Source organism: Mobula birostris, chromosome 7, assembly GCF_030028105.1.
Source record: "Mobula birostris isolate sMobBir1 chromosome 7, sMobBir1.hap1, whole genome shotgun sequence".
Classification (NCBI taxonomy): Eukaryota; Metazoa; Chordata; class Chondrichthyes; order Myliobatiformes; family Myliobatidae; genus Mobula; species Mobula birostris.
In genome coordinates this window covers 2,651,448-2,667,855 of record NC_092376.1, presented here as the reverse complement: position 1 = coordinate 2,667,855, position 16,408 = coordinate 2,651,448, and the positions used below count along the sequence as shown (strand labels likewise).

Below are 16,408 nucleotides of genomic sequence, written 5' to 3'. Positions count from 1 at the left end.
AAGCACTATACAAAATGCTACGATAAAGTGCTGCCTGTGCTTGTATTGAATAATCATTTCTAGTGCTATCATCATCATGGTTTTAAACAAGCAAGTTCTCCAGGTACAATTTCCTTTTGGTACCCATCAAGAAGGAAGAAAATGAGGTTCTTCAGCACAAAGTCAGAGTGAAGCCTCAGCCTCGGGATTCTGTGGAGTCAGGATTCAAGATTGTTTATTATCATTCTTCTGTCACAAGTGTAAAGGAGAACAAGATCCGATGCAGCATATAAAACACGATGGGGCAATGGCTAAAGAAGCTCTTAGAGTTAGGATACTGAGAGTTGCTGCCACATCATTACTGACCTCATCGCTCTCCTCCACATCAACATTTCCATTGGCATCATCGTCCATCTGCTTATGGATGCTCATGATGGCCTCAAAGCGGAGAACCTCCTCTTCAATATGGCATGATGCTTCATCAATCCGACACAGATCTGAAGGGAGAAACAGAATTAGACTGGAACCACATCGCAGAAAAACCGTGCAGCGAACCCAATGAGAACAGAGGGATTTCACACTGACTGGAGGAATTAGGCATATGTCTGGGTGGCGCATGGACAAGTGAAGCTGAAGAGCTTGCAAACCCAGCAAAATACCCAGGTGTTCAATGACCAGTTTCACGTGATTTGGAATAATTGTTTTCTCCACTGTATCAAATATTGTTGAAATAAGAACGTAAAGCAGAGTGACATTACACCCCAAACCCATGGCAGCTAAATGCTTGAGGCATCATGATAATGTCTTGCAGGCAATTGAGTGATGTTGGCTGAGGAATCAGATTATGGGACTTCACATGCTCTGTGGTAAAGAGAGCTTTTGGTACATTGGCCTTTATTAATCAAAGTATTGAGTAAAAGAGCTGGAATGTTATGATGAGGTTGTATAAGGCACTGGTGAGGCCAGATCTGGAGTATTGTGTTCAATTTTGGTCACCAAATTACAGGAAGGATATTAATAAGGTTGAAAGAGTGCAGAGAAGGTTTACAAGGATGTTGCCGGGACTTGAGAAACTCAGTTACAGAGAAAGGTTGAATAGGTTAGGACTTTATTCCCTGGAGCATAGAAGAATGAGGGGAGATTTGATAGAGGTATATAAAATTAGAATGGGTATAGATAGAGTGAATACAAGCAGGCTTTTTCCACTGAGGCAAGGGGAGAAAAAAACCAGAGGACATGGGTTAAGGGTGAGGGGGGAAAAGTTTAAAGGGAACACTAGGGGGGGCTTCTTCAAACAGAGAGTGGTGGGAATATGGAATGAGCTGCCAGACGAGGTGGTAAATGCCGGTTCTTTTTTAACATTTAAGAATAAATTGGACAGATACATGGATGGGAGGTGTATGGAGGGATATGGTCTGTGTGCAGGTCAGTGGGACTAGGCAGAAAATGGTTCGGCACAGCCAAGATGGGCCAAAAGGCCTGTTTCTGTGCTGTAGTTTCTATGGTTCTATGGTGTAACACAGCATTATAATGAAGGTCTTTCTGCATTGTACAGTCAATGAAACTTCAAAGAAGTGTAGTAAAGCGAGGCTGAGCAAAAGCTTTCATTCCATAACTAATGACCTGACCTGTATTGCATGCCATGTTGTGTGATGCAGGCAATCGTGATCTCATGACCATGATTGTTCTTGTCAAATTTTACCGAAGGAGTGGTTTGTCATTGCCTTCTTAAGGCCAGTATCTTTGCATGACGGGTGACCCCAGCCATTATCAATACTCTTCAGAGATTGTCTGACTGGCGTCAGTGGCCACATAACCAGGACTCGTGATTTGCACTGGCTGCTCACACAACCATCCACCACCTGGCTTCATGTGACCCCGATCAGGGGCTAAGCACATGCTACACCTTGCCCAAGGGTGACCAGAGGGCTTGCGGAGGGGAGAGTGGCTTACACCACCTTTGGTAGAGATGTATCGCCACACCGCCACCCAGGCTTATTAATGGAAACGTGAAAATGTTAAACAGTGTCCAGTTAAACAGCCCTCGTCACACCGTCTCCAATTAAACAGGCCTCATCACACCATCTCCTGTTAAACTGTCTTGGTCACACCGTCTCCAGTGGAACAGCCCTTGTCACACTGTGTCCAGTTAAACTGTCTTGGTCACACCATCTCCAGTTAAACGGCCCTCGTCACACCATGTCCTGTTAAGCTGCCCCCTTCACACTGTCTCCAGTTAAACAGCCCCCCAACACACAGAGTGGTAGGTACATGGAGTGCCTTTGACTGAAGATTCACCTGAGGGAGAATGCTATACCAAGCACCTCAGTGACACAGGACGGACACTAAACACTGGTCGTGCCCCTAGCCTGGAATATATAACGAATTAACAGAAAACGTCTCTCCATTGTGAAATCATGCCTCAGTAGGAGATGGAGAAAGGAACACTCACTAAACAATAGTCTGAATGAAAGACTGGGCAAGCTTGGGCTTTTCAGTTTGGAGTGAAGGAGGATGACAGGTGACCTGATAGGGATGTGTAAGGTGATTGATATGAGTGGACAGCTAGATACTTTATCCCAGGGCAGAATTTTAAGGTGATTGGAGGAACATATTGGGGGCAGGGTAGAATGTCAGAGTTAGTTTTTTTCTTTACAGAGTGGTGAGTACATGGAATGTACTGTCGGGGTGGTGGTACAGGCAGATACATTAAGACATTTAAGGGATTCTTGGGCACATGGATGTGAAGAAAAATGGTGGTGGTGGGGGGGAATATGTAGGAGGGAAGGATTAGATTGAGTAATGTAGGAGGCTGCCTTCTGGGACAATTTCTGATTTATAGCCATTGCAGAATGGAAATGAATACTTCCAAGATATAGAGCATGACACAGACCCTTCAACCCAGCAAGTCCATGCTAGCCTGATCTACTGCCTAGTCCCATCTACCTGCATCCTAACAAACTCCCTTCATACCCCTCCCATCCATGGCCGTACCCACACTTCTCTGAGGTGTTATAACTGTATCCATTTTGTGGGCAGTTTGTAGAACACTCCAGCTCACAGCAAAAGGCCTTTTAGCAGAACATCAAGGACCCAGAATGTTTTGGACTTGAGCCTGTGTAAACATAGCAATTTCTTCAACAGGGGTTTATAAATATCCATCCTAGGTCTGAAATTATTCCAATCAAGGGCACCATTGGGACAGACAACTCTGAACTGACTCCACAATCTACAGCCTCACTTTTAAAGGACTCGACAACTGATGCTCTCAGTATTACTTTTTATTACTCACAATATTAGCCTTCTTTTGCACATTGGTTACTCGTCAGCTTTTATCATAAATTCTATTATGGTAAAAAATGTGTACTTTGATAATAAATTTTATTTTGACTTTGAAATGATAGCTATATCATATTGTTGCAGGACAAGATATCAAGCTGAAGACATCTGATTTACATATTTTGGCCGTTAGCTCTCTTATAGCTAGGAGGGCGCTTTTGTTTAAATGGAAAGGTGTTTTTCCTCCTACTCATGCCCAATGGTTATACGACATTATGTCATGCTTAGATTTAGAGAAGATTCGTTGTTCAATTTCAGAATCTCGTCAAGACTTTCAAACATTGTGGGGACCCTTTCTGAATTATTTTCAAAACTTTCAAAACCCTCAATTTGTTGTTAAAATTTAGATGTTGGCTATTATTAATTTTTATTATACAAGAAGGTATGTTGCCTTTTTTCTCCTTAATAAACAGCTTCGGTCAGTAGGGGTTAGACACTTTCTTTGTAATAAATTAGTATATTTTGTTATAACTATTGACTACATGAATACGGGGTAATGAGATTGTTATTATGAATAGATACAATGTAATTCACAGTTTTTTCTTATTGTTTTTGACCTTTTATATATACTTTCTTGTACTCTGTATTCTACTATGTAGAAACTAATAAAAATATTGAAACATGATAGCTGAATGCTGTCACCTTTACAATGGATCAGCTGGTAATTATCTCTTCTGTGGCCATTTTCAGCTCAAGATTCAATGATTCTAGCACACACCAGTTTCCATCAATGAGTTTCTCTAAGGCCATGTTACCCATGCGCTAACGCTACAAATTCCATTCACCCATCAACCACTGCTGCCCCACATGGCTCTCATAAATGCAATGCCTCCGTTTAGGAATTTCCATCCTATGACTGGATCTCTGTGATTTTGATTCGGAGCAAAAAGGCTGCAGGTGAACGGCTAAGGATTTCCGGAGCGAAGGCAGGTTAACTGCTTGGGGTAAAAGAGAAGCAAGACTGCACAGGCGCATGACGTCAGCCAGTAGAGCGGGAAAAGTTTAAAAAGAAGACCGCCATATCCAGCGGGCAGCGGAATGAGAGGTAGCAGAGTGATAGGGTTTTGGCTTAATGGGCTGAGGCGGTAATGAGGCAAGGTAGGTTTACCTGTGTTAATTGCGGAAGGAAGTAGTATGTGTGTGAGGCCAGTTTTCTGTGCTTGGTGTCAGATGTGGGAGGTCCTGGAGTCTCCCAGCCTCCCGGACGGCCACATGTGCACCCAGTGTGTCAAGCTGCAGCTCCTAAGGGACTGAGTTAGGGAACTGGAGATGCAGCTCGATGACCTTCGTCTGGTCAGGGAGAGCGAGGAGGTGATAGAAAGGAGTTATAGGCAGGTGGTCACACCGGGGTCACGGGAGACAGACAAGCGCATAACAGTCAGGAGAGGGAAGGGGAAGAGTCAGGCACTACAGAGTACCTCTATGGCTGTAGTCCTTGACAATAAGTACTCCTGCTTGAGTACTGGTGGGGTGGGGGGACAGCTGACCTGGGGGAAGCAACAGTGGCCGTGCCTCTGGCACAGAGTCTGGCCCTGTGGCTCAGAAAGGTAGGGAAAGGAAGAGGATGGCAGCAGTGATAGGGAACTCTATAGTTAGGGGTCAGACAGGCGATTCTGTGGACGCAGGAAAGAAACATGGATGGTAGTTTGCCTCCCAGGTGCCAGGGTCCGAGATGTTTCAGATCGCATCCACGATATACTGCAGTGGGAGGGAGAACAGCCAGAAGTCGTGGTACATATTGGTACCAATGAAATAGGTAGGAAAAGAGAGGAGGACCTGAAAAAAGGAAGGGAGTTAGGAAGGAAGTTGAGAAGCAGAATCGCAAAGGTAGTAATCTCAGGATTACTGCCTGTGCTACGCGACAGTGAGAATAGGAATAGAATGAGGTGGAGAATAAATGCGTGGCTGAGGGATTGGAGCAGGGGGCAGGGATTCAGATTTCTGGATCACTGGGACCTCTTTTGGGGCAGGTATAATCTGCACAAAAAGGATGGGTTACACTTGGAATCTCAGGGGGACCAATATCCTGGCGGAGAGGTTTGCTAAGGCTACTGGGGAGAGTTTAAACTAGAATTGTTGGTTGGTGGGAACCAAACAGAAGAGACTGGGGAAGAGGCGGGTGGCTCATAAATAGAGAAAGCTTGGAGACAATGTGCGAGGGAGGATAGGCAGGTGATAGAGAAGGGATGCATTCAGACAGACGGTTTGAGATGTGTCTATTTCAACGCAAGGAGTATTGTGAACAAAGCGGATGAGCTTAGAGCATGGATCAGTACTTGGAGTTATGATGTGGTGGCCATTACAGAAACTAGGATGGCTCAGGGACAGGAATGGTTACTTCAAGTGCCAGGTTTTAGATGTTTCAGAAACAACAGGGAAAGAGGCAAAAGACGTGGGGGTGTGGCACTGTTGATCAGAGTTAGTGTCACGGCTGCAGAAAAGGTGGACGTCATGGAGGGATTGTCTACAGAGTCTCTGTGGGTGGAGGTTAGGAACAAGAAGGGGTCAATAACTTTACTGGGTACTTTTTTATAGGCTGTCCAATAGTAACAGGGATATCGAGGAGCAGGTAGGGAAACAGATCCTGGAAAGGTGTAATAATAACAGAGTTGTCGTGATGGGAGATTTTAATTTCCCAAATATCGATTGGCATCTCCTTAGAGCAAGGGGTTTAGATGGGGTGGAGTTTGTTAGGTGTATTCAGGAAGGTTTCTTGACACAATATGTAGATAAACCTACAAGAGGAGAGACTGTACTTGATGTGGTATTGGGAAATGAACCTGGTCAGGTGTCAGATCTCACAGTGTGAGAGCATTTTGGAGATGGTGATCATAATTCTGTCTCCTTTACAATAGCATTGGAGAGAGATAGGAACAGACAAGTTAGAAAAGTATTTAATTAGAGTAAGGGGAATTATAAGGCTATCAGGCAGGAAGTTGGATGCTTAAATTGGGAACAGATGTTCTCAGGGAAAAGTACAGAAAAAATGTGGCAAATGTTCAAGGGATATTTGTATGGATTTCTGCATAGGTACATTCCAATGAGACAGGGAAGTTATGGTAGGGTACAGGAACCATGGTGTACAAAGGCTATAATAAATCTAGTCAAAAAGAAAAGCTTACAAAAGGTTCAGAGAGTTAGATAATGTTAGGGTTTATAAGATTATAAGGCTAACAGGAAGGAGCTTAAAAAGGAAATTAGGAGAGCCAGAAGGGACCGTGAGAAGGCCTTCGCGGGCAGGATTAAGGAAAACTCCATGAGCAAGAGGATAAGACGTGAAAGAATAGGACCTATCAAGTGTGACAGTGGGAAAGTGTGTATAGAACCAGAGGAAATAGCAGAGGTAATTAATGAATACCTTACTTCAGTATTCACTATGGAAAAGGATCTTGGTGATTGTAGTGCTGACTTGCAGCAGACTGAAAAGCTTAAGCATGTAGATATTAAGAAAGAGGATGTGCTGGAGCTTTTGGAAAGCATCAAGTTGGATAACTTGCCAGGACCGGATGAGATATACCCCAGGCTACTGTGGGAGGCGAGGGAGGAGATTGCTGAGCCTCTGGCGATGATCTTTGAATCATCAATAAGGACGGGAGAGGTTCTGGAGGATTGGAGGGTTGCTGATGTTGTTCTTTTATTCAAGAAAGGGAGCAGAGATAGCCCAGGAAATTATACACCAGTGAGTCTTACTTCAGTGGTTGGTAAGTTGATAGAGAAGATCCTGAGAGGCAGGATTTATGAACATTTGGAGAGGTATAATATGATTAGGAATAGTCAGCATGGCTTTGTCAAGGGCAGGTCATGCCTTAAGAGCCTGATTGAATTTTTTGAGGATGTGACTAAACACATTGATGAAGGAAGAGCAGTAGATGTAGTGTATATGGATTTCAGCAAGGCATTTGATAAGTTCTGGATCCACAAAGCAATGTCCCCTTGGACCCCATGCCAGACTTATTGAGAAAGTAAGGAGGCATGGGATCCAAGGGGACATTGCTTTACGGATCCAGAACTAGCTTGCCCACAGAAGGCAAAGAGTGGTTGTAGACGGGTCATTTTCTGGATGGAGGTCGGTGACCAGTGGTGTGCCTCAGGGATCTGTTCTGGGACCCTTACTCTTCGTGATTTTTATAAATGACCTGGATGAGGAAGTGGAGGGATGGGTTAGCAAGTTTGCCGATGACACCAAGGTTGGAGATGTTGTGGATAATGTGGAGGGCTGTCAGAGGTTACAGCAGGACATTGACAGGATGCAAAGCTGGGCTGAGCAGTGGCAGATGGAGTTCAGATAAGTGTGAAGTGGTTCATTTTGGTAGGTCAAATATGATGGCAGAATATAGTATTAATGGTAAGAATCTTGGCAGCGTGGAGGATCAAAGGGATCTTGGGGTCCCAGTCCATAGGACACTCAAAGCAACTGCGCAGGTTGACTCTGTGGTTAAGAAGGCATACTGTGTATTTGCATTCATTAATTGTGGAATCGAATTTAGGAGCCGAGAGGTAATGTTGCAGCTATATAGGACCCTGGTGAGACCTCACTTGGAGTACTGTGCTCAGTTCTGGTCGCCTCACTACAGGAAGGATGTGGAAACCATAGAAAGGGTGCAGAGGAGATTTACAAGGATGTTGCCTGGATTGGGGAGCATGCGTTATGAAAACAGGTTGAGTGAACTCAGCCTTTTCTCCTTGGAGCGATGGAGGATGAGAGGTGACCTGATAGAGGTGTAAAAGATGATGAGAAATGTAGCCTGGGGTACATCTCATCTGGTCCCAGTGACTTATCCAACTTGATGCTTTCCAAAAGTTCCAGCACATCCTCTTTCTTAATATCTACATGCTCAAGCTTTTTAGTCCACTGCAAGTCATCCCTACAATCGCCAATATCCTTTTCCGTAGTGAATATTGAAGCAAAGTACTCATTAAGTACTCTGCTATCTTCTCCAGTTCCATACACACTTTTCCACTGTAACACTTGATTGGTCCTATTCTCTCACGTCTTATCCTCTTGTTTTTAACATACTTATAGAATGCCTTGGGGTTTTCCTTAATCCTGTCCGCCAAGGACTTCTCATGGCCCCTCTGGCTTTCCTAATTTCTTTCTTGAGCTCCTTTCTGCTAGCCTTATAATCTTCCAGATTCCTATCATTACCTAGCTTTTTGAATATTTCGTCAGCTCTTTTCAAATGGTAAGGCTCTTGGCAATGTGGAGGATCAGAGGATCTTAGGGTCCATGTCCATGGGACACCCAAAGCTGCTGTGCAGGTTGACTCTATGGTTAAGAAGGCATACGGTGCATTGACTTTCATCAACCATGGGATTGAATTTGGGAGCCGTGAGGTAATGTTACAGCTATATAGGACCCTGGTCAGAACCCACTTGGAGTACTGTGCTCAGTTCTGGTCACCTCACTCTAGGAAGAGGTGGAAATCGAATGGATGAACTACAACAATTGTTCATCCCAGTTTGGCAAAAGAATAAATCAAGGAAGGTAGTGCACCCGTGGCTGACAAGGGAAATTAGGGATAGTATCAATTCCAAAGAAGAAGCATACAAATTAGCCAGAAAAAGTGGCTCATCTGAGGACTGGGAGAAATTCAGAGTTCATCAGAGGAGGACAAAGGGCTTAATTCGGAAGGGGAAAAAAGATTATGAGAGAAAACTGCCAGGGAACATAAAAACTGACTGTAAAAGCTTTTGCAGATATGTGAAAAGAAAAAGATTGGTTAAGACAAATGTAGGTCCCCTACAGACAGAAACAGGTGAATTGATTATGGGGAGCAAGGACATGGCAGACCAATTGAATAATTACTTTGGTTCTGTCTTCACTAAGGAGGACATAAATAATCTTCCGGAAATAGTAGGGGACAGAGGGTCCAGTGAGATAGAGGAACTGAGCGAAATACATGTCAGTAGGGAAGTGGTGTTAGGTAAATTGAAGGGATTAAAGGCAGATAAATCCCCAGGGCCAGATGGTCTGCATCCCAGAGTGCTTAAGGAAGTAGCCCAAGAAATAGTGGATGCATTAGTGATAATTTTTCAAAACTCTTTAGATTCTGGACTAGTTCCTGAGGATTGGAGGGTGGCTAATGTAACCCCACTTTTTAAAAAAGGAGGGAGAGAGAAACCGGGGAATTATAGACCGGTTAGCCTAACGTCGGTGGTGGGGAAACTTCTAGAGTCAGTTATCAAAGATGCGATAACAGCACATTTGGAAAGCGGTGAAATCATCGGACAAAGTCAGCATGGACTTGTGAAAGGAAAATCATGTCTGACGAATCTCATAGAATTTTTTGAGGATGTAACTAGTAGAGTGGATAGGGGAGTACCCGTGGATGTGGTATATCTGGATTTTCAAAAGGCTTTTGACAAGGTCCCACACAGGAGATTACTGTGCAAACTTAAAGCACACGGTATTGGGGGTATGGTATTGATGTGGATAGAGAATTGGTTAGCAGACAGGAAGCAAAGAGTGGGAATAAACGGGACTTTTTCAGAATGGCAGGCAGTGACTAGTGGGGTACCGCAAGGCTCAGTGCTGGGACCCCAGTTGTTTACAATATATATTAATGACTTGGATGAGGGAATTAAATGCAGCATCTCCAAGTTTGCGGATGACACGAAGCTGGGCAGTAGTGTTAGCTGTGAGGAGGATGCTAAGAGGATGCAGGGTGACTTGGATAGGTTAGGTGAGTGGGCAAATTCATGGCAGATGCAATTTAATGTGGATAAATGTGAAGTTATCCACTTTGGTGGCAAAAACAGGAAAACAGATTATTATCTGAATGGTGGCCGATTAGGAAAAGGGGAGGTGCAATGAGACCTGGGTGTCATTATACACCAGTCATTGAAAGTGGGCATGCAGGTACAGCAGGCGGTGAAAAAGGCGAATGGTATGCTGGCATTTATAGCAAGAGAATTCGAGTACAGGAGCAGGGAGGTACTACTGCAGTTGTACAAGGCCTTGGTGAGACCACACCTGGAGTATTGTGTGCAGTTTTGGTCCCCTAATCTGAGGAAAGACATCCTTGCCATAGAGGGAGTACAAAGAAGGTTCACCAGATTGAATCCTGGGATGGCAGGACTTTCATATGATGAAAGACTGGATGAACTAGGCTTATACTCGTTAGAATTTAGAAGATTGAGGGGGGATCTGACTGAAACGTATAAAATCCTAAAGGGATTGGACAGGCTAGATGCAGGAAGATTGTTCCCGATGTTGGGGAAGTCCAGAACCAGCGGTCACAGTTTGAGGATCAAGGGGAACCGAGATTCAGAAAATCTTCTTCACACAGAGAGTGGTGAATCTGTGGAATTCTCTGCCACAGGAAACAGTAGAGGCCAGTTCATTGGCTATATTTAAGAGGGAGTTAGATATGGCCCTTGTGGCTAAAGGGATCGGGGGTATGGAGGGAAGGCTGGTACAGGGTTCTGAGTTGGATGATCAGCCATGATCATACTGAATGGCGGTGCAGGCTCGAAGGGCCGAATGGCTTACTCCTGCACCTATTTTCTATGTTTCTATGTTTAAATTATAGAACGGGCGCAGAGGAGATTTACATGTCTGTTGTCTGGATTGGGGAGCATGCCTTGACTGAACTCAGCCTTTCCTCTTTGGAACGACGGAGGATGAGAGGTGACCTGATAGAGGTGTATAAGATGATGAGAGGCATTGATCATGTGGATAGTCAGAGGCTTTTTCCCAGGGATGAAATGGCTGCCACGAGAGGGCACAGTTTTAAGGTGCTTGTAAGTAGGTACAGAGGAGATGACAGGAATAAGTTTTTTTAACACAGAGTGGTAAGTGTGTGGAATGGGCTGCCAGTGACGGTGGTGAGGGCGGATAGAATAGAGTCTTTAAGAGGCTCCTGGATAGGTACCTGGAGCTTAGAAAATAGAGGGCTATGGGTAACCCTCGGTAATTTCTAAAGTACATTTTCAGCACAGCTTTGTGGGCTGAAGGGCCTGTATTGTGCTGTTGGTTTTCTATGTTTAACAATCCATTCCAACATCTTCCCACCTACTGAGGTCAAACTAACTGGCCTATAATTTCCTTTCTTCTGTCTCTCCCCCTTCCTGAAGTGTGGAGTGACATTCGCAATTTTCTGGTCTTCCGGAACCATATCACACACTAGTGATTCTTGAAAGATCATTACTAATGCCTCCAGAATCTCTTCAGCAACCTCCTTCAGAACCCTGGGACGTAGACCACCTGGTCCAAGTGACTTACCCACCTGCAGACTTTTCCCTAGTAATGGCAACTTCAGACACTCCTGTTCCCTAACATTCAACTTCCAGCATACTGCTAGTGCAAAATACTTAGTCAGTTTGTCCAACATTACCTTTTCTCCATTACTACCTCTCTGGCATCATTTTCTAGCAGTCTGATATCCATTCTCACATTTTTGTATCCTCTTTAATATTATTAGCCAGCTTACCTTCATATTCCATCTTTTGCTTCTTAATTACTTTTTTAGTTGCCTTCTGTTGGTTTTTAAAAGCTTCCCAATCCTCCAACTTCCCACTAAGTTTTGTTCTATTATATGTCCTCTCTTTGACTTTTATGTCAAATTTGACTTCTCAAACCTCAAACTCTTGAACCCGAGGGGATAACTTTATTCAATTTTACCCACCCAGCGCTGAAATTCTCCCACAACCCATAGACTCCTTTGCAAGAACTCTGTGGCTCATGTTCTTGATATTTATTGCTTATTTATTATAATTTTGTTGTTTTTTCTTGTTTTGTATTTGCAACATTTGTTGCCTTTGCACATTATTTATTTGTACTTGTTCCTCATTGATTCTATTGTCTTTCTTTGTACTACTGTGAATGCCTGCAAGAAAATGAATCTCAGGATAGTATTTGGAGACGTGTGTGCTTTGATAATTCAGTTACTTTGAACGTTGAACATCACTAGTACAGGCATCTCGCTGAAGAAACTTAAAGATTCCACAAGATACAAGCAAATGAAGGAACTCAAGTTGCAGAGATACATTCAGAACATTAACTAAAGTTTTTTTATTCCATAATCTACTTTTTTATATTAAGTACAGTGGAGAGAGGAAGCTTAGTTGAGCTTAGCTGGATAAGTGATACACGCAGACAGTTCAGTGGAACATGATGGATTAAACAGAGCAACACACACAAATGCTGGAGGAACTCTATGAGGGGAATACACAGCCCATTTGTTTTGACTGAGACCCTTCATCAGGACTCTCAGCCAGAAACATTGAACGATTATCCCTTTCCATGGATGCTGCCTGACCTGCTGAATTCCTCTAGCATTTTGTATGGGTTGCTCTGGAGTTCCGCATCAGCAGAGTCTCCTGTGTTTGTGATTGATAAAACAGTACTTTTCTAGTTCAGTACCTGTATTAAACCTTGCAGGTTTTGTGCTTTGAATCACTGCCAGCCCCATGTAGAATTAGCTGCAAAAGTCAGACAATTTATAGCAATCAACTAGTGGTCAGCAGCACTGGGGCTCCACAGGGGACTGTCTTGTCTCCCTTTCTCTTCACCATTTACACCTCGGACTTCAACTACTGCACAGAGTCTTGTCATCTTCAGAAGTTTTCAGATGACTCTGCCATAGATGGATGCATCAGCAAGGGAGATGAGGCTGAGTACAGGGCTACTGTAGGAAACTTTGTCGCATGGTGTGAGCAGAATTATCTGCAGCTTAATGTGAAAAAGACTAAGGAGCTGGTGGTAGACCTGAGGAGAGCTAAGGTACCGGTGACCCCTGTTTCCATCCAGGGGGTCAGTGTGGACATGGTGGAGGATTACAAATACCTGGGGATACAGATTGACAATAAACTGGACTGGTCAAAGAACACTGAAGCTGTCTACAAGAAGGGTCAGAGCCGTCTCTATTTCCTGAAGAGACTGAGGTCCTTTAACATCTGCCGGACGATGCTGAGGATGTTCTACGAGTCTGTGGTGGCCAGTGCTATCATGTTTGCTGTTGTGTGCTGGGGCAGCAGGCTGAGGGTAGCAGACACCAACAGAATCAACAAACTCATTCGTAAGGCCAGTGATGTTGTGGGGATGGAACTGGACTCTCTGACGGAGGTGTCTGAAAAGAGGATGCTGTCCAAGTTGCATGCCATCTTGGACAATGTCTCCCATCCACTACATAATGTACTGGTTGGGCACAGGAGTACATTCAGCCAGAGACTCATTCCACTGAGATGCAACACTGAGCGTCATAGGAAGTCATTCCTGCCTGTGGCCATCAAACTTTACAACAACTCCCTTGGAGGGTCAGACACCCTGAGCCAATAGGCTGGTCCTGGACTTATTTCCTGGCATAATTTACATATTACTATTTAATTATTTATGGTGCAACTGTAACGAAAGCCAATTTCCCCCGGGATCAATAAAGTATGACTATGACTATGTTATAACCAAAGAAGGTGGTGCCGACGTTTCAGGATTACATCATTGCTCACTCCAAGTCAGTGTTCACTTCCTCCTCGGTGCATTTGGGATGTGCTAAATATGTCTGGCACCCTGCAGCCACATCCACACAGGCTGGGCTGCTCAGCTCAGCTCAGACCTCCCTAGCTCTCAGTACATGCTGAAGGAGAGCTGAAAGTCCTAACCTCAGTAAACAAGGCTGAAGGGACAGCCTGTGTGGAGCTCTCAGAATCAGGTTTATTAGCATTTCACCTGGGAGCTATCCCTTGCAAGGACAGTGACCATAACCAGTTGTTGATAATGAAACAAAAGTTAAAGTCATTACTTCTTCTTCAGCCCTTTGCCTTTTCTACCTTCCAGCTTTTTAATTCATTCCTCTTCCCCAACCCACTTGGCTTCTCTATCTCCTGCCAGGCTGTCCTCCTTTCCCTCCCCCCACCTTCTTGTTCTGGCTTCTTCTCCCTTCCTTTCTAGTCCCGCTGAAGGGTTTCAGCCCAAAACGTCAACTGTTTATTGCTCTCCATAGCTGCTGAGTTCCTCCAGTATTTTGCGTCTGTTGCTCTGGATTCGCAGCCTCTTGTGTTTATGAGGTAAAGTGGGTGGTGGAACACGCTAACTTCACTTTCAGCAGGAGGGAAGGGCTGCAGAGACTTTGCTCAGCAGCAGCGTGCCTCAACATTCAAAATCAAATAAAAAGCATTCAGATAACGATGCACACTGCATACCAAATGAAAAGAATCCTCCTAAAAGGGATTTCATGGGTTTAAACAAAGTATGTCATTCATTCCAATGGAACAGCTTGAACTGAAGCCATTCTTAAAATGTGGATCAACTAACAGTGCCGAACGAAGGCTGCGCAGTAGTGTACTGATTAGTGTAACGCTATCAGATCGACAATCAACTACCACCGCTGTCTCCAAGGGTTTGTACTTTCTCCCTGTGACTGCACAAGCTCCCCCCCACCCTCACCCCTCAACCCTCCCACAGTCCAAAGATTTTGGGGTTAGGGTGAGTGAGTGTGGGCATGCTGTATTGCTGCCAGAACCATGGTGACATTTACCAACTGACCCCAGAACAATCCTCGCTGATTTGATTTGACTCAAATGATTCGTTCCACTGTATGTTTTGATGTACATGACAAATAAAGCTAATTTTTAATCTTAACATTTACTGTCAGCTTTATACATGCTTTCAAAGCAGGGTGGTACATCCTCCCCGAAATTTAAACAGACACTGTGCTAATCAGCCAAGGTTTAACCAACTTCAAACTGGTTACCATCAATCCCAAAACCCTGATTGAGAAGTTGCAGAACCTGGGCCTCTGTATCTCCCTCTGCAATTGGATCCTCAACTTCCTAACTGGAAGACCACAGTCTGTGTGGATTGGTGATAACATCTCCTCCTCGCTGACAATCAACACTGATGCACCTCAGGGGTGTGTGCTTAGCCCACTGCTCTACTCTCTGTATACCCATGACTGTATGGCTAGGCATAGCTCAAGTACCATCTATAATTTGCTGACGATACAACCATTGTTGGTAGCATCTCAGGTGGTGACGAGAGGGTGTACAGGAGTGAGATATGCCAACTAGTGGAGTGGTGCCACAGCAACAACCTGGCACTCAACGCCAGTAAGATGAAAGAGCTGATTGTGGACTTCAGGAAGGGTAAGACGAAGGAACACATACCAATCCTCATAGAGGGATCAGAAGTAGAGAGAGTGAGCAGCTTCAAGTTCCTGGGTGTCAAGATCTCTAAGGATCTAACCTAGTCCCAACATATCGATGCAGTTATGAAGAAGGCAAGACAGCAGCTATACTTTATTAGGAATTTGAAGAGACTTGGTATGTCAACAAATACACTCAAAAACTTCTGTAGTTGTACCATGGACAGCATCTTGACAGGCTACATCACTGTCTGGTATGGAGGGGTTACTGCACAAGACCGAAAAAAGCTGCAGACAGGTTGTAAATCTAGTCAGCTCCATCTTGGGTACTAGCCTACAAAGTACCCAGGATATTTTCAAGGAGCAGTGTCTCAGAAAGGCAGCGTCCATTATTAAGGACCTCCAGCACCCAGGACATGCCCTTTTCTCACTGTTACCATCAGGTAGGAGGTACAGAAGCCTGAAGGCACACACTCAGTGATTTAGAAACAGCTTCTTCCCCTCTGCCACCTGATTCCTGAATGGATATTGCATCTTTGGACACTACCTCAGTTTTTTAAATATACAGTATTTCTGCTTTTGCATGTTTTAAAAAATCTATTCAATTTATGTAATTGCTTTACTCGTTTACTGATTATTATTTTTCTCTCTGCTAGATTATGTATTGCATTGAACTGCTGCTGCTAAGTTAACAAATTTCACATCACACGCCGGTGATAACAGACCTGATTTTGATTCTGAAGAAAAAGAGCACAAGCAACTATCAGACACAGCGGATAAAATTTGATACAGACTAGTCAAATCTGGGAACGAGACTCTACAAGATAAACTATCAAAGGGATAGTATAGCCAGAAGTTCATCTTATCACCCATGTCACAGCCTGCTAATAAGAGATGAATGGTGTTCTGGACTAACGGGGAGTCCAGGGTAAGCGAGAATTAGCAACTGCTGAGTCACAATGCAACGGTCTGTAAGAGCTCCTTTGCCTCACAACCTGCAATAATTCAAA

At 44.1% G+C, this 16,408-nt stretch overlaps 1 protein-coding gene across 3 annotated transcripts in view; it reads right to left on the bottom strand.

Moving 5' to 3' along the window:
* Nucleotides 1-16,408, bottom strand: part of stim1b (stromal interaction molecule 1b) — a 232,233-nt gene that overhangs the window by 141,166 nt on the left and 74,659 nt on the right. For all 3 annotated transcript variants that reach the window (XM_072262442.1, XM_072262443.1, XM_072262444.1), the window contains exon 2: nucleotides 346-476. In XM_072262442.1, the coding sequence (XP_072118543.1) occupies nucleotides 346-476 (131 nt within the window). The remainder of the gene's footprint in view (nucleotides 1-345; nucleotides 477-16,408) is intronic.